This window comes from Callorhinus ursinus, unplaced genomic scaffold (genome assembly GCF_003265705.2).
Source record: "Callorhinus ursinus isolate GAN/ISIS: 27379988/994484 unplaced genomic scaffold, GSC_fseal_2.0 scaffold11, whole genome shotgun sequence".
Lineage (NCBI taxonomy): Eukaryota > Metazoa > Chordata > Mammalia > Carnivora > Otariidae > Callorhinus > Callorhinus ursinus.
Window position 1 is genome coordinate 37,275,224 of NW_027397073.1, and position 18,911 is coordinate 37,294,134.

Genomic DNA, 18,911 nt, shown 5'->3' on the forward strand with positions numbered 1-18,911 from the left:
CCTTGCTCTTTCTTACCTGTCCTTTTCTGCAGAGACCAGTCACACAGCAGGGAGGAGGGACTGGGATGGGAAGTTGGACAGTTGAAGGAAGGAGGTTCTTCTTGCCTACACAGCTGGTTTACCCTCTCAACTCTGGGGTAGGAGGTTCATAATAATAATAATAATAATACAACTGTACTTTTATATGTAACTTGCAGGGGCCAAAGCACTTTTACATACATTGTTTGGTTTCATTCTCCTCATAATTGGTGCTAGGAATGATAGTTGCTTATATTTGAATAGCAATTTGCAGTCTATAAAGCAATTTAACCCCAACTATTTCATTTAATCCTCTTAGCAATGATACGAAGTATTATATTCCCATTTTTCAGGTTAGCCAACCGAGGCTCAGAGGTGATAACTGGGTTACCCAAAGCCTCTGAGCTAGAGATTGGCAGAAACAAAGTGGATTCCCAGCCTTTCGTCTACAAGCCTGGGGCTTTCCGACAGCCTCACAGCCGCTTCTGAGGACCGAAGCCACTGTGACCACCCATCACAGGCTTCACTAACGGGAGAAAGGTTTAGCAGCCTGAAGGCTGAGAAGGTGCAGGACCTGGACCCACCAGTGAGTGGTGCTGGAGTAGCACCTAGGGCTCTGGCTGGGCTGGACAATACCTTTCAGTTGCCCGGGTCATGGGGTGCAGTATGAGCGCCCCAGGGCTGGAAGAGCCTGTGGGCTGTTTATCAATTGCTACAGAAATGCAGGTGCAAATCTCTTATCTGCAAATTGAGGTTCTGAATCCTGGGACATATCTGGAGTCAGTGATTTCAGATGGGGGCTGTGGGTGTGTGTTTCAGTATTTTAATGGCTATCCTGGAGCTGCTTGCACCCGTTCCGTTGGGCTCTCCAGTACAGGGTGCCCGTGGGGCTGCCCCCTCCCCTTTGGGCACTAACCTGGCCCTTCTAACCTTCCTGTTTGTAATTCTCTTACCTCCGGCGATTCTTTCCCCTTCTCACGCCCTGAGCTCTCCCACTAACTGTGTTAGAGGCATTCCCAGTCCTAACGCTCTGCTTAATGATGCCTGGTCTCCAAAACCAACTTTCCCCACTTCTCTCTGCCTGCTTCCTTCCTTCAAAATCCCTATTAGTGGTTCTGTGTTAAGAGAAAAATAATTGACTGTAGTTATGTGTTAAGGGAAAAACAACGGACTGAATCTAAATTACACCAGTGTGTGAATGATGGGTAGCAACCATCTCCTAAATGAATCTCTTATTGGTGCAATTTCAAGCAGTCTGATTATGTGAAGAATTTAAGTGGAGATTCTGTGCTGGAGACAAGATTCAGTGGCATCTTCCCTGCAACTCCCAACGCCCACGGCATGTCCAGACTCTGGGGAGGGGAAGGCCCTGGCTCCCTGGCTGATCATGTCTCTTTGTCCAGTTTGATGCACTTCCTGGGACCTACCACTGGGAATGTCATCTCTGGCCTTCCTTCCGGCTCTTTCTCTAGGGTCACTAGGAAAGGGCAGTTGCCTCTTGGCATTGGGGTAGATCAGTGGAGATATCACTGGGTTTCATTTTCAGGTGGTGACCCCCGTAGATGGTGGCCTCTGGCCTGGTCATGAAGTCTGGTTGTTTGCTAACAGCTTCAGAAGAGTTAGAGTGAGTAATCTCTGTGAACATCCTTTCCTGGAAATTACTTGATGATTAATGGAGAGAAGACTTAAGGGACAATGGTCCATGCAGATCAATATATAGATCTAAAATTCCTGAGAGGAGAGTTGATTTATGGAAGAAGGAAAACATACATCATATTAAAAATAGCTCACTTCCCAGCGAATAAATGAAAAATTCATTTCTGCACTCCATCCTCGGAGTCCACTCAACTTGCTGTTGTATCAATTTTTAAGAAGTCTGACAAGATCCATACATTTTTCTGATTCTTTACCAGGGAGCATTTTGGTTTCCTCTCAGCACCAGAAATGAGGGAGGCTTCAGGGAAAGGACCAAACGTGTAATCGCTGAAGCAACAGTGCCTGGAGCCACAGCTGAGCAGAAGACCATGAGACAGGGGTGTACACCCTCCCCCTGACTGAAAAGTCTGCCTCAGGTTTGACTGGGAACACAGCCCAGTCCACCTAGTTTTCCTTAGCAGCCTGAGAAGGTTCAGCAGAGCAGTGTTTGGCTATGTTCAACCCTCTTACCATCCTTTCTTCTGATACACATTCACTGACTATCCTTGTAGGGATTGCTGTGTCCACCGTGCTGTGGGCATACAGATGAGGTGACTAATTCTGACAGATCAGGCAGGAGGCATCACTTGACTTGGGTCTTAATAGTGGCGATTTCGGGGCAGAAGAGAGGATGTATGGCAAGGAGAGAAGAACATTCTAGGCCTTGGAGTGTCATGAGCAAGGAAAGGGAAGGGTGAGGAGGCCAGGATGGTGGATGTGCCAGCCAGGTTCGTTGTGGGGGATGGAGGGGACTGAGGCTGGTGAGGGGTGGTGCCAGGTTTGGGGGTCTCTAACGCCATAAAAAGGGCTAGATTTAATCTGAACTAGAAGGTCATCTCCTCAGGTTTTTAAGTAGAGAAATAATTTTTACTTTCCTAGAATTAACGGACTGATCCCTAATTTTAAAAAAGGTTGTGTAAGAGAGTGAGAGAGTCTGAGAGGATATGTTTTGAACATTAGATGTCAGTCCTAATATCACAGTCGGTTATTTGGGTGAACTCCCCCCGCCACGCCCCTATCCCACCTGTGATTGCATCACCACTCTCCCCAGGATACCCACCAGAGAGGATGCGCAAGGGGAACAAACGAAGGTGAACTGATGCCGGTAGAACTTGTCATTTCTGGCCTGTTCATGGTCTATAATGTGTTTGGGAGAAGTGGGGACCTGAGCGACCAGGATTTCCTGAGTTCACGGGGCCTCCAGTTGTAAAGAGAGAAGAAAATGGGGGCAGGAGGTAGGATTTGAAATGTTTCACTTTCCTCCTCTGACTGAGACACTTAGTTAACTGGAAGGAGGAGAAGTGGATGTGTGTGTGTGTGTGTGTGTGTGTACATGCGTGTGTGTAAAATATGGGTCCAGTTAGAGAAGTTCACATATTGTTGGACGCATGTGTATACATCTATACGCAGTTTTATACCAGTCTCTGACATGCATATAGTATTTTACAAAGTGCTTTCACATCCATTATCTTTGAAAATCTATGCAACAGTCCCGTGAGCCATGTCTTATCAGTGTGTTTGAAATAAATTCCCGGGAAGCCAACTGACTTACTCAAGATCTTACAGGTGTGAGTGAAGAGCGGGGACCCCCTACAATCAGGTCTAACACCAGCGGTTTCTCTACAAAAATTTTTATTGAGACCTTACATTCTGAACTCAAAGCCGGGATATCTGGTTTTAGATTGGGATGTGATATTTGGCACTAGAAGTCTACCAGAAACTCTGAAACATACTGTCAACTGCAATTACACCCCAGCTGCCTTCATTATTAAGCTTTTTATGAGTGTTCTTCTTATGGTTCCTTCAATAAATCTTAAAATACACAAAGAAGAAAGAGGGTAGGATAATTTTGATGCAAGTTTTGTAAAAAAAATTTATTGCTTATGATACCATAATCATCATATTATATTACAGGCACTATTTTTTTTTATTCATGTTCTCTCCTCAAGGGGAATAAATTCATGCGTTACCTCTAACAAGAAACAGTATAAGTAGGAATTATATATACCAGTATAGTAAAATACATTGAACCACACAGACTTATGATAAAGCAAGTAGAGGTTATTAAATCAAGCACAATTTGTTGTGCGCAGTGTCTGAAATCTGATTTTACAAAGAGAATGTCCCCAAAGGGGTAAGGCTCATAAATAAAAACAGAATTTAGAAGCAGACGCCAGACTAAAACCTCTAAATTCTCTCCTTAGATCATGTTATACCAAAGGAAGTCTATATATTTGGATGGCATAAGTTCATTTCCATGTAGAACAGCCTGCTCTGGATCAGGCCAGACAGGGTTCTGTCTTTAATTTTGACTAAAGGTCAGTATAATAATCAGCCACTTGACATCTGTGGCTGCATTTATCCATTTTATTACTTAGCACTCCTTCTCTAAAGCTCCGAGGGAAGACTTCCTTATATTTCATGCCAACAGAAATTTTGGTCCCTTGAGAACTGGCATTTCGGTTCTGATAAAACCACCAAATATGTTTTCCTATTTTTTTTTGTCTCCTCGCCAAAAAGCTCAGAGGCACACCCTTGTCCCTTACGATGAGCATATTGGCATTTTCTTTTCTTTCGTTTCTGATTTTTCTGGATTTATTTTATGAAGCCATTGTTGATGTCTGTTGTTGTAAGCTACCTCGGGTCCTTTTCGAGAAGAGGCTTGAGTATACAAGCAAAAAGCAAAGGAGTAAAGACGAGTAAACGGTCTCCCCACCCAGAGAGTGCATTGCTGCCATCTGGGTGTTGCCAGTGAGGGCCCTGTAGAGCCCCTGCAGCAGGACCCAACTGAGGGCTGCCTCCGAGACGCGGAGCCGTGGAGGGCTCCTTGGGAAGAGCTGGAAGGCAAGGAGGCAGTATACTGCTCTACGCCAGCAGCCGTGCTTTGGCTCTGGGCAGCCATGGATTCATGAACCCACTGGTCCACTGAGCCTTTCCAGAACGGGTGGCCTGGGAAGAGGTGGGAAAGGGGGTCCTCTGGCTCAAGCGAGGCTGACTGACTAGAGGATGGTTGCCCTCTCTCTCCACTAAGTGGAAGAAGGTTACATTTGAGCCTTTTTTTCCTTTTTCTGTGCACATGCTAAGTCAGAGACAGGAAAGAAAAGAGGCTGTTGCAAAGAGAAGCTGCTAGCACAGCAAGGCATTTTTCTCTAGCATGATCTAAGTGTGTTGGAAGTACAATAGCAATGCCCCGTGTGTGGCTTTACAGGCAACGATACAGGCTATATGTGTCCATCCTTCACCCAGGGGGACTACCTCTCTTTCAGATTTGACTCTAGTCAAGTAATTTTTTTCACAAAATACAAAATAGTGTAATACATTGTCTTTATTGTCTGACATTACAGATTAGTTTCACACTTTCCTTTTTTACAGACCATGGGAATGAAAGGTAAAAATGTGTCCAGCATTTTGCAAACATTCTTTGTTACACACAAACACACACAATGAATAACAGGAAAGAGAATACAGAAGAATAAAAGGTACGTTGAAATCGGACAGGCTGTGGTTCTAATCGATCCCAGGAAATAATATGAAACTTCCTGATAACACTAGCAAGTGGGATATACTGTCATACACAGCTTGGTACATGCACTGGACATTAAAGCTGCTGTTATTTTGCTTCTATTTTGTTATTGTTATTTTTTGAGTATGCTACTTCCTCTGCTGGCTCTGGACCTGACCACAGGGTCAGGCATAGGGTTCCAGTTAGACTACGGTTAGAGAGTCACAATGCTCCTGTTTCCAGAGAAGATGTAGGTAAGGGCCTTGTGAACTCCCAGAGCAGGAAGGTTCTTGGTGATATGAAAAAGCCTGAAAGTTACCTGTTCTCTTGAGATTATTTTGAACCAATGGTAGGAATTCTGCTTGCAAGAACTAAACAGTGGGAAGTGAACACTTGCTGAGTACAGTGTTTCTCTTAGATTGAATACATTTTGGTGACGGGGAGGACAGGGCTTAATAATTATGCAATGAAAAGAGATGCAACTGGCTGACTTCTATACAAAGAGGTCCCACACCTTTCCATTAAAATGGAAACTGAACTAAATGGTCAACAGCATGAGAGGACGTAGAGGGTAGCTTGAGTGCTGCGGGTTTCTCTTAATGTAACTTTAGTGGCGGCGGTGGGTGTCTCTCTACTAAGAGAAGGGTCTGATCAACAACCCAGAAAAGCATGAGACTGGTTTGAAACATAGACTGCTGGAGATCTAGAAAGGTTCCAACAAATTACAATTTTTTTTTCCCCTCTTCTAAAAGATGTAATAGCTCTTGTTTGGATGCCGACAGTAGTAATAGTTATAAAAAACACTAAATTTTATATGTGTCCATTCAAGCACTACATTGAAAGGGAAGCAAATTAGTATGATTTTTTTTTTCTCTTTCCAAACTGAAGCATGAACATACATTAGAGGCAAAAGCAATGAGAAAAACAGCAGGATGGCAGGCCCCTCCACAGTTAGTTAAGACCTGCAGTAGGGAACATAACTTACTCCCTGCTTCAGTTCTTCTTCCTACAGAAAGATTGAATCAATAACAGTTAGATTACCCAGGATTCCAGCAAGAGCATGTACACAGTGTGAGGGAATGCAAGGTGGGGGAAACATCAACATGGCTCTAATGGGAGCCTCTCCTACCTTGGTGACTTTTAGTTCCACGTCTATTTAGGTATTTGAGACAGACCATCTCTTTCCTCCCTCTGTCCATCCATCTTTCAATGTGGTCTATCCCTCTCTCCTGGTGTTTGTACATCCTGATCTGATAGACTGTGCTCGGGTAGGCTAGCTAGGTGGATGCGAAGATGGCTGGTGGTAAATGGACCCCTGTCACATAGCTATGGTGACAGAAGCTATGGGAATATAAGTGGGGGGCTGTTTTCAAGGTTTCCTGTCATTCAGTGAAGGGAAAGATGAGATCGACGCTCTTCATTTGGTATATTTGAAAAGGAAAGCAGAAAGAGCTTTTCTGGATCGTCAAATGAGAAAATAGGGTAGAAACAGTAAGAGGTTATTAGTTATCGAGTCCTGTCTTCATACATACAGTACCACAAAAACTGAGTTCTTTGCCTTACATGTCTGAAAAGGAAATTTCGTTTAGAGAAGATAAAGCATTCCCAACACTGATGGCAGGAAAAGTTGACTAAGGAATAAAAAAAAAAGAGCAGAGAAAACAAAAGAAAGAAGTGTCACACTTATATCCGTGCCAGGACACAGGTTTCAACAAGTATTTATTAAATAAATAAAAGAAGGGAAGAAAGGAACAAGGAAGAGAGAAAGAAAAGAGAAAAAAGAAAAGGAAAGAGAGAAAAAAGAAAAGGAAAGAAAGAAAAAGGGACAAACAATAAATGATGGTGTGTCAGGGATGTGGGAGACCCAGGGACCGGAAGTATGGATGTCTGTCTCACAGGTGAGCTGCCCCAGGGACCTGGCCTTCCTCACTCCATCAGAAGTTTCAGTTCCTGCGTTTGGCAAGTCCCAGTTCCACTCCACAGTGGTTTCTGCTTGTCTACATCAGGCAGGATAACCACATAGCACTGATTTCCCTACTGAGCCAACTGTGGCCAAGGGGCCATCATTAGTCACCCTGTGATGTGGAATGTGATTTAGTACATACCGAAGAAGGGAATAGGGATTTATGAAAGGAAGAATGCTACTTCCCAGTGAGAATGACATCACAGCACTCTGCAGAGCACTTCCCTAGGTCATCTTATTAAACCCTCTACCTGAAGAGAGCAAATTCCTATTTACAGTTTGCATTTGAGACTCATAGAAGTTATGTGACTTGCTGCTAAAGCCACACAGATGAGATGAAATATTTCACCGATATTAAGTTATTACTCTTAATAAAAGTAGTCACCCCCAAAATTTCATGGCTATATCTTCATTTTCTGAATTAGACATTAGCTTCTGTTCACTTTATTCAGAATTACTGAAGCTATTAAATGTAAAGTATTCCTAAATAAATTCAGTTTTATTATTTTCAAGGACATAGGAACTGGAAATAAGCCAAGAAGTTGTCCTTTGAAGGACGTCAGTGGTCTGGTTCCAGGAAATGGAGAAGAATGAGCCTTGTCATTGACTGCTATCATTTGATGTATCTAAGAAAAGATCCTGTATCTGAGACTGAAGCCATATTCTGGGGCTAATCACATATAGTCATTGGAAAAACCATTGCACATTATGTGTGAAAGTTTTTTACAAAATGCCACAGTCAGAGGTCTAGGAAATATTTACTCAAACGTCTTACCTTTAGTAGCTTCATGAGACCTTCTAACTGGACCATTAGCTCTCTCCGGCTCTCCTGGAGAGCAGACATTCTCTGTTCCAGCTCATCCTTGCGCTGTCTAAGAAAGAAGCAGTTGTCATCAGAACAGCATTCAACCCACTGAGCTGATCACATTTCTCAGTCTTGTGGCAGGAGTGGACCACCAGAAAAAGGGCATCTCTGGATCTCTGACATGGTTTCCAGGCACGGAGATGTTGTCAAATGAATGAACATGAGGTGTACATTTGTTTCTTAGAAGTCGTACTAAAATAGAATTAGAATCCTATTGGATATTCCCTCCCCTCCCCCACTTCTACCTTGAATTAACCATTTAGTGAACTCTTTTCTGAATGCTTACTATGTCCTGGGCCCTGTGCTCTGCCACCGAGCTCCCTGAGACAACAAACCCAAAAGCCAAACTGTCCCTGAAAAGGGTCAATCCCATAGATCCTCCAAACCCAAGGACCCTTTTGTAAATCTCAAAGGAAATACCAATACCTTAATATTTGGAAATTGGATTTTAAGAGTTCATTTTTCATTTCTTCCATTCTTTGTATGCAATGCAGTGCCTTTCAGAGGTGAAATATTCATAGTACAGAATTTTTATAGTCAATTTAAGTTTTCTGCTTTGGGTTTGACTTTATATAAAGCAAAGTCAGAATAAAGGAGTTCCTACACAATTGTTCTAACTGAAAATAACCTATAAGATTTGTGTTTGTTTAATTTTGTTTGTTTTGCAGAACTTCTATTAAACTGTCAGCAAGAATGGAAACCACAAAGGACAATCTCTACTCTATCATTTATATTGACACTAAGAGGTACCAAATATACCTTTGAAAGAGAGAAAAGAAATGAAACAGTATGGGGAAGAATGTTAATGGTTCACATTTCTGACGTCTATGTTTATTTTTCAAGTCAATTTCAAATCTGTTATTTCATGATCATTAGTGAATAATACATACAATTTTTTCCCTTGTCCCAAAGGCTTTTGTCTGAGTTTGAGATACTGGAACTTATATTTTAAAAATGTGTGGATGCTTTAACCATGGGCTAATGTATGAATTGATATGCCCAGTCTTAATAGCATAGGCATAATATTAAGTGGAGCTAGAGCAGAGACTCTGAAATGAAAAACTGACAATATAAAAATGTCATGCTGACACAGGTCAATGACTCATCCAATTGAAAGATATTTTGTGGGAGGACAGGTTATGGATATTAATGAAACATTTCTAATTTGCTTTGATACAGGCTTTCTCTAATGATTTATGAATTTAAAATTTATAAACATGTCTCAACTCTTTTTGGATATATTTGTATTTTTGGCTTTTATTGCCACTTAAGGTTTACTCTCAGAGCATTCCTTCCTTTGATTTTCTTTACAGTTTCCTCTTTTCTGAGTCCCAAAGGACAAGGAACATCATGATTTTATAGACTTTAATGGTATTTTATTTTAGTCTTTGTCTTCCAGGGCTGCAACATTCTAATTTTGAAAGCCTTGCTCCATTCAAAAATATTCTTCAATGACAAATCCACTAGCTGTTTTATCTTTGACCTTGTCTGCACATCATGTTCCAAATATACCCACAATAGGGCTTGGCAGAAGGATAGAGAATGTTTCTGATATATTTCCAGTTCTCTTCCAGATATTGCTCTGTAATTTTTGGATTTTTGGTCAGAGGAGCACTTTGTGAAGAGGGTTGCAGTAAAATTCCAATATTGTAGATAAGAAATACTAAGAAAGGCATCTAAAAACTATGAGAGAAAGTTAACTGGTATTAATTTAGAATTAATCAACATTAAAAAACACTTATTTGTACTTCTTTCTTTCTTTTTTAAAAGATTTTATTTATTTATTTGACAGAGAGATAGAGAGAGAGCACAAGTAGGCAGAGCGGCAGGCAGAGGGAGAGGGAGAAGCAGGCTCTCCGCTGAGCAGGGAGCCCGATGCGGGACTCGATCCCAGGACCCTGGGATCATGACCTGAGCCGAAGGCAGATGCTTAACCAACTGAGCCACCCAGGTACCCTGTACTTTTTTCTTATAGTAGTAATCTTTCAAAACAAATCTTTCTTTTTTAAAAGTTTTTATTTACTTATTTGACAGAGAGCAAGAGAGAGAGAGCACAGAGGGAGAAGGAGAAGCAGACTCCCCGCTGAGCAGAGAGCCCGAGGTGGGGCTCCATCCCAGGACCCTGAGATCATGACCTGAGCAGAAGGCAGACGCTTAACAGACTGAGCCACCCAGGTGCCTCTGATATCTACTCTTTCATGCATTTGATTGAATTCAATTTTTTTAAAAAATTCACTTAATAATGTCTTTATTTAATCTTCTCTATAAGTATTTATTTAATCTTCTCTCTAAGTGGCTACCAAATGTGGGTCTGATTAACAAATTTGTGGTGTAGCTTCTATGGTTCCAAGTAGGAACAAGAAAACAAGGACTAAGTAGTGATTTTATTTTCATAGAGCTTAATGTATTACATCTCTAAAGGAATGCCTTTTATTCTGAGATTCTGCCAGATTATTTCTAATTTTGCATGTGTGTTAAAACCTACTTTCGCTTGGGGCATCTGGTTGGCGCAGTTAGGTAAAGGGTCTTACTCTTGGTTTCAGTATTCTGGGATCGAGCCCCGCATTGGGCTCTGTGCTCAGGAGGGAGTCTGCTTGAGATTCTCTCTCTCCCTCCTCTTCTGCCCCTCCCACTCGTGCTTATTCAAATAAATAAATAAAATCTTAAGGAAAAAAACCAACCCTGCTTTCTCTTAGGACAATGTTAGGACAACAGGCAAAATTTTAATATAGATTGTCTATTAGATAATAATAAACATCAATATTAACTTGCCTGAATATGATGATGGTGCCATGGTTATATAAGAGAATACATTTTTACCTAGGAAACATACACAGGAGTACTTAGGGGTAAAGGGTTATGACGTCTGCAACTTACTCTCAAATGACTCATCAAAAATGTGTATGTAATTGTTATATATTAACATATAGAGGGAGATAGAGAAGGATGTGGTAAAATGTTTGCAATCACTAGGTGAAGTATAGAAGGACATTCATTGTGATATTCTTACAACTCTTTTGTAGGCTTAACATTGTTCCAAAGTAAAAAGTTAAAAAATATACCGTCATTCATGAAACTGCGGTGAAAAGAGACAATGGTAGTTTTAAAAATATATCACTGTGGTAAAACAAAAAGTACTCAACTTTATGTTGTTTCCCAAAAATAATTAAAAAATTAAACTAGTCTATTAAATTCAACTCTGGAAACTACAGACTTGCAGTAGAGATTATACTTTCATTTTTAATTAATAGAACAAAAAATTCAACTTATATTAGCAAGTTTTCTTCAAGAATAATTTTATATACATTGAAAATAATGTAATTTTGGGGGTATAAAATAAAATGCTTATTTTTTGGGCAAGGTATAGACATGGAAATTATACTTTTTTCCCCTGTGAAATTTGTAGTGTGAAGTTAGTTGCTTCACAGTTTTAATAAATGTTTTCTTCATCTTACAAGATGGTATTGTCTTTGCAAACACACTTCTGTAGCTATCCCTTCAAGTTTTGCAGCTTATCCATTCATCCCACAAACATCCATTCAGCACTTTTGTTTTAAGACACTGTAAATAAAATAATGAGTAGGATACGGTTTTTATCCTTGGGTGAAAGAGGAGGAGAGAGGAGAAATAAGTTCAAAACAATGATGGCGAGCATACAATAAAAATTCAAACAAATTGCTATATATGGTGATACCAAATAAGATGCCCAGTTCCAAATGGTGGTGGAAGTTTAAGGAAGGCTCGCTAGATAAATTTGCAAAATCTCCCTCAAAAACTCTACCCAAATGTAGAAGGGAAAGACCTCAGGGACCATATGGAATATTCCAGACCTTTTCTGCTTCATCTCTGCCTCTTGATTGCCTGTATTCTTGAAGTTATTAGTAAAATTCAGTACTGGAGTAAGATCTCTGATTCATGTGAGTCTGACTTTACAATCTAACTCACTGTATTGGCTCGATATGTAACTATCATCCTTCATGGCTTCCTGTTTTGGGATTAAGAGCAATATCCTCAAGATGGTCTGTGAGGCCACAGCATCGTGGTCTACCCCTACCTACATCTTCAGCTCCATCTCTTACCGTACACCCCTTCATTCACTGCATTCTAGGCCTATCGATCTTTCAGTTCCTAAAAAAAGTGCCAGATTTCGCTACTGCCATTTGGTCATTGCACATCTGGTCTCTCTTCCAGGGCACCCTTCATCAGCTGTTCCAGCCCCTCTGCTACCCTTAATCCCCATTTCCTATGTATTCATCTTTCATACTTCAACTCAAACAATCCTTCTTCATGGTACTCTTTTCTGACTGCAGTGAAGGGCAGGTTTGATAATTATGTCTCTATTTAAAAGTAAGATTCCTTATAGCACTTATCTCAGTTTGTAATTATCTTCTTATTTGTGCAGTTATTTGATTTATGTCATTTTCCTACTGGACCACACATTCTGCGAGACCAGGACAGTATCTTTCTCAACTCAATTCTGGGCATACTGCATTTTAGAAATATTTACTGAATGAACTAAATGAATAATAAAATGAGGAAAGATAAATCTGAAAGCAGTGTAGATGGACCAGAGGACAGGAATCAATTGAGTAATAACAGTCCAGCAGGAGATAATTAAGACCCACGAAGAGGAGATGGAATCCACCTGTGTTACTCACTGTGTGGGATCTTGGGCAAATTATTTAGCTTCTGTGAATCTCAGTTTCCATATCTATACAAAGAGTAAAATAATAGTGTCCATCTCCCGGCTTTGTTACAGCAATTACCTGGGACAGTGTATGTAGAGCTTAGTGCATAGGAAGTGTCAGATTAGTACACAGAACTGTCCATCACTTGATCCCATTCAGTTGCCAGATCTGGGTTGCAATCCTGGCTTGCAGCTTTCTTGCGGCTCATGTGCAAATGGACATGTGATTATTTAGAAAGGTCATAGTGCTCTTAAGATAAAAATAAACTATGTGTTCATGAAAAGCAGAGCTCTGTTTCTTTGTCCCCTTGCCTGTTCCCCAGCTGAAAGAAATTTCTCCTTTTAGTTTCTCAATAAGAGACCCAGGCAGGCTGCAATGGAGGGAGAAGATCTCTATCAAAGAGTTCCCATGGCAGCTTCACATGGCCACCCCTCAGTGTGAACAAAGGCCAAAGTAACTGTGGAAGAGGCCATTGTTTTAGAGTCCAAAATGTCTAAAGAATAAAAGTTAGACTACCCAAAGGAGCTCTCTTAACCTGGGATGTCAGGGTTTCTCTGAAATCCCCAAATTGTGAAAGTGCTTAGTATGGACTAAGTGGCTTATCAGCATCTCAAGAAATATCCAGGTAGAAGAAATGTGTAGAATATGGAGGCAGGCAAACAAATCCGTTGGGATTTAGGTGTCTCAGGCCTCAGGCCTCTGGCCTCAGGTATGGGCCACTGGCTGACAGTGAGCCCCCCAAATACTGAAGTTTCTCACAGAGTCAGACTCCTCAGCATAGGTTTGGGCTTGGCTGGGTCTATGGGAGGGCCCACAAGGCAGGGCCAGGAGGGTGGTTAGAATTATCAGTCTATTCCAAGATAGTAATGTCAAGGAGGGAAGAAATATCAGTTGGAAAACTATCATCAGTGACCCAGGCACATCAAGGTGCCTTCTCAGACTGCATCATCCAAATAGAACCAAAGACTTTCAAAAAGCAAATGCTAAGGAGGGGATCTGATGAAAACATTTATGAAAAATTCCTAGTCATCATGCCTCCAACAGAGAATGGGGCAATCAATGGAAGAGGTATAATGAACATTCCAGACAGAGACAAGGTACCTTGATGCGTAGATGAATGATTACTCTATTTCTAAGTTGGTTTATTCAGTTATATTTCTGTCTATGTTAGACTTGCAACTTGTGAGCCTGGAGGGCCTACATAATCCTATTAGGCAAAGATTCTTTCAAGCAGGCATTTACTTTTATATGCCTTTGAGGATGATGATATGAAATATCACTTTTTCCTTCCCATGTTCATCCCTTCTGGGAGATGGTGTAGTAGGATGTGCAAGGATTTCTAACACATCTCCCTGAAGGTAGGACCAGAGATTCTATCATTTGAAAAGGAAGAATTTCTGATTCTTCCATTAAATTATTTTGTTATTTCAAAGTATGACATGATCTGTTCACATCAAGCAGCTCCCCCAGGTTGCAGCTTCCATAGATCTCCCTTCTATAACTCATGCCTTGGGCGGGCCTGCCATCTAGACAGGTGCATGAGCCTGGGGAGAGCAAGCGTGGAGCCTCGCTGGGAGCAGGCAGAGCCTGTAGCCTGCGGTGCCTGGATGTTAACATGTCTGAAGAGCAGGGCTGGGATGGACCCCCCAGAAACATCTGTGGTAAAATCCACACACAGCCATACAGAACCTGCTTAATGTAGTTGTTCTGTATGGAAGAAGTCAACAGCACTCTAATTCTGACAAGGGTTTCTGAGAAGAGGCATCTGTACTTCCTATAAAAAGTATGCCTCAGAATTTTGCATACACCCAAACTGGAAGATGGAAGGGATGTCATGCTTGCTAAGTCCAAGTGCCTCTTGAAATATGACATTTCTATGAGGCAATGGCTTTGATTTTATGCTTGTGTTGTTTGCTATACAAACAGGTTTGAGTATGTGCCATAGTCAAGGCATGGAGCTAAGCCGGCCTGGGGGGCAGCCCTCGGCACCCACCCTTTCGCACCTGGGCACAGTGGGAGGCGCTGAGGTCCTCGGCTGCTCTCCACCATTCTGACTCTGAGAAGTGCACTGAAATTCAGGGGTGGGACCAGATGACCTTCTAGGGTCCTTTCCATCTCAGATGTTTTCTGGTGCCAGACTAGACAATACCAGGTGTTTTAATTTATTTGCAGAGCAAGAAGGTATGAGGTCTGTTCTTTAAGCATGTAAAGCTATTACCACGATTCAGAGAAAATCAGACTCCTTTTTATGGCTTATAGGTAAATTTTTAAGTGTACAAACCTGTGATGTTTATTTAGCTGTTCATGTGTTTGTTTTGTTGATCACTTGTATCATAAACACGTTGTCGGCAGTGCAAATAACAAGAAAGAGTTGAATTCACCTTTTTTTTTTTTCCAGTGAGAGATTTTGTTTCTAAAGAGCACTGTTTCCCCTTCTCCGTGTCAAATGAAAGAATAAAATATAAACAGCATCCTTGAAACCCCCCAAATACCAGAAATTAGGGATGTGCTATTAAAAAAGAAAAAGCACACATATGTATGTCAGCAGCTCGGGTGGCTGAGGACTGTTTCCTGGTTAGACGCTGTTGGACTTTTTGAAGATCCCCGTCACTTGCACGCCCCAAGAGGCCTGGGGCTCCCTCTCTTACCTGAGGAGCCGGAGCTCGGCCAGCAGAGTGGGGTTTTGCTGCGCCTTCTCTGGGGTGGGCTGAGAGGCTTGTTCATGCTCTAGCCGCAGCCTCTGGATCTCCTGTAAGATTTCTCTTGGGAGAGAGGAAGAAGGTAAGAAACTAGGATCAGTCACCTTCCAGGGGATCCCGGATACTCACATCTGGGCGGGGTCATCCCGTCTTCGGGAGCAGGAGCATGCGCACCAACGCTGTTTAGGAGCTATTGGCTGTGGGGAGCTGGGCACTGATTGGGAAGGGAAGGCTCATCTCAGCTCAAGCACATCCAGACTCTGCGCGTGTTACTGGAGCCTTCAAGCTGAGAGGGCTCGCCAGGACCTAATGATCTCTCTATTAAGTGATATAATGCTGTGGTAATGTGTTCAACTTTGAAAAGTGCACTGCTTCCGAGCAAAAAATGTATCTTCTGATTATTGATGATCACAGTGTGACACCATGAAAAGTACTTGCAGCTACCAAGTTAGAGGTGCTTGGAGGGAAAATAAGGATAAATGGTGTTCATTTCACAAAACTAAATAACCCCATTCTCTCAGCAGGAATGAGATTCCTCTCACTGGATTTATTTGAGAAGGTCCCCGTTAGGCAAAATTCTTTTTCCTTTTTTTAACATTTTCGGCCTTAACAATGGATCTCGATGAGGGTAGCCTTTGAAGGAAAGTGCTTTTAAAAGGATTCACTGTAATTGAGTGTGTGACATAAGAGTGCTATTGGCGTGACCTCTGTCCGGGGTGAGATGTGTCAGTCTATTATTGATGTTGGAGCCTGGGCTGCCCCACACTGAGGTGAACATTAGGCCAGCCATAAAGGATAGGTGACCTGTGCAAGGCAAATTATCCCTAAGTGAGTTAGAAGCCATTAAGCAAGGTTACAAGTCACGTATTCTTGGGGGAGGGTTCAGTCTCCCATCCAGCAAAATGCACAAGAGACAGACAATAAGAACAAAACACCAAGGAATGGAAGGTGAACTTGGTGAGCAAGGGGATGGCTTTCCATCTGAAAGGCTGATTTACAACTGCCTGCTTCATAAACACACCAGAGTTAAGGAGCTAATTATCAGTCACTACACCTCTAGCAGGTACAGTGAGAAGACTGAACTAAAATTCAGTGGTTTCCCACCTTTTTCTGTCCCCCTTGGTGTTCCATGTTGGAAAACTTTCTTTAAGAGAAATTTTTTCTGGGAATTCAATACATCAAATGGTTAAAAGGGCGCTGCTCTGGTGAAAGAAAGGGTGGGTCCTGAGCTGCAAGCCCTTCCTCCCCGCTCTTCAGGCACCTTGACAGAGACCCCCCTGGTCCCACAGAGCTCAGCCTGAAAATCAGTAAGCTGGGATTTCAAAGATCTCCTTCAGGGCTATCATCCTGATATTATACGACTCCCACTAGCTCTCCTTGTTGGTTCCAAGGACAGAACCATGACGCAGCATTTAGCCTAAGGAAGAAAAAGAGAGAAGCAGCTCTGATAAGGAAAATAACGGTAAGATATGTAAAGAACATTGAGTACTTTGTCTCTACCCAGGAACAATGCTCTCTTCTTTCATCTTATTTTATTTAATCCTCATACAAATTATTTTATATGTGGGTATTGCTATTATCTGTTTCATGAATAAGGAAATCAAAGCACAGGCCAATTAAATGACTCACCCAAGTTCAATAACAAATAGGTAGCAGAGGTGATCTGAACTCAGGCTGCTTGGCTCCAAAGCTTGTATATATCCGACTCCCTCTGTCTTTGGTACTTGCTCTGACAGGTCTAGCCTATGCAGGCTCTGACTTCTGCATCACAATATAAAGAGTCCTGCTACTCCTAATACCAATCCCAACTGGCTCCTCCAAATGTGCTATGAGGAAGCATTATCTTCTAAGATTACTGCTGAAATGTCCACTACCTAGGGTAGTCACAAAGTGAAGTGAGGAACTCTATCCTTTCCTGAAGCTCAGATATCTGATTAGTGGGTTAATTGTCACCTGGGAGACCATGGGATCCCTGGGTGAATTCCCATGGTGCAGCAGTCGGACCTGGATACGTTTCTGGGATGTGGTTCTGGGGTCTTTGGAGGGCATGAGTCCACTGGTTTAGAGAAAAGTGTTCAGGATGGACTAGATACTCTTCAGGCATGGGGTGGGGAACTCTATGGGCCATGAAAGGACTAAGGGACCGGATGAACTTCTCTTTCTGACATGTGTTCTCACTCCTATTTCTTTATTCTCTCTCTGGTCCTAAAACATGCATTCGGAGAGTACAATATCCAGAAACATCTTGGAAACAAGCAGTAAGAGTGGTAGCACAGGACAGCTCGGGCCATGAGGACATTCGTGGTGCTTCTTGCCTGAAATCCCACATGGAGGCAGATATTCTTGCCTGGGGTATTTCCTTAAGGGAAGTTCTGATTTCTCCTCATGCTCAGTAGAAGCAGAGGATTGGCAGGGAAAATAGTGCTCTGGAGAGGTGGGGGAGCAGGAGAACATTACAACCAAGATAAGATATTTGTGGGCTTGGGAGTTTTCACTTTAGTCTTTCTTTCCTTCTAAGAACATGGAAGTGTGCCAACCAAGTTTGTATCTTCCTTTAAATTTTTGTCCACAGAACTTTATTTTTTTTTAAGATTTTATTTATTTATTTGACAGAGAGAGAGAGAGAGAGCAGAAGCAGGGGGAGCAGGAGAGGGAGAAGCGGGCTCCCTGCTGAGGGACTTGATGCCAGGACCTTGGGATCATGACCTGAGCTGAAGGCAGACGCTTAACCAACTGAGCCACCCAGGTGCCCCTCTCCATACAACTTTAAAAAAAAATACTTTGACCATTTATCTCCAAATTCTCAGGTCAAACTCTACAGGCATGAAACAATGATCCCAACCTTGTCCTCTATTCAGTTTGATCTCAGAAGTTACATCAGTGTCTAAGAATGGGATTCAGGGGTAAGATGTTTTGGTGCTCTTCTAAGAAATATAGAACATACAAGTTGCTCCCATGTTGGACTTATTCAGTATTGAGTTTGAGATCTAATTCCACTATTTATTATTTTCTCACTCAGTATCTATTTACTGAGCTTCTACAACGTTCTAACCATGGTTCTGGAACCCAGGGGCCATGTGGCATGGCCTCTGTTCTCAAAGAACTTCCACTTCAGTCAAGGAAGACAGACAATACGCAAGGAAGCAAACACATAGATGCTATTGTTTCCGATAGTGATGTCTCTCTCTCTTTCTCTCTCTCTTGCACATACACACACACACACACACACACACGGAGCTGTGATAGAGAGTGGTTCCTGGTGTAGGAGGTCATGGCATTAGCTAGGCGGTCTTGTGAGCAGAGACCTGAATAATGAGAAGGGCCCATCCATGCAGAGACCATAAGGAAGAACTCTCTACAATGACAGAGCAATGAGTGCAGAGGCTATAAAGAAAGAAATGAGGAGGGTAATGAGCGGGGTTTGCTGAGGCTGGAAAGGTAGGCAGGAATTAGTCCCGGTCAGACCTTGCAGACCATGGTA

The 18,911-nt window shown here is 42.1% G+C and overlaps 1 protein-coding gene across 25 annotated transcripts in view; it reads right to left on the reverse strand.

Annotated features, from left to right (window-relative positions):
• Nucleotides 1-18,911, reverse strand: part of DTNA (dystrobrevin alpha) — a 338,390-nt gene that overhangs the window by 16,982 nt on the left and 302,497 nt on the right. For 16 of the 25 annotated variants that reach the window (XM_073898312.1, XM_073898313.1, XM_073898311.1 and 13 more), the window contains 3 exons: nucleotides 15,380-15,493; nucleotides 7,954-8,050; nucleotides 6,201-6,221 (listed from right to left, as the gene is read on the reverse strand). In XM_073898312.1, coding sequence (XP_073754413.1) covers nucleotides 6,201-6,221; nucleotides 7,954-8,050; nucleotides 15,380-15,493 — 232 coding nt within the window. Of the gene's footprint in view, nucleotides 1-3,572; nucleotides 6,222-7,953; nucleotides 8,051-15,379; nucleotides 15,494-18,911 lie in introns of those variants that run through there. The other 9 variants (XM_073898317.1, XM_073898329.1, XM_025886811.2 and 6 more) reach the window with 2 other exon arrangements.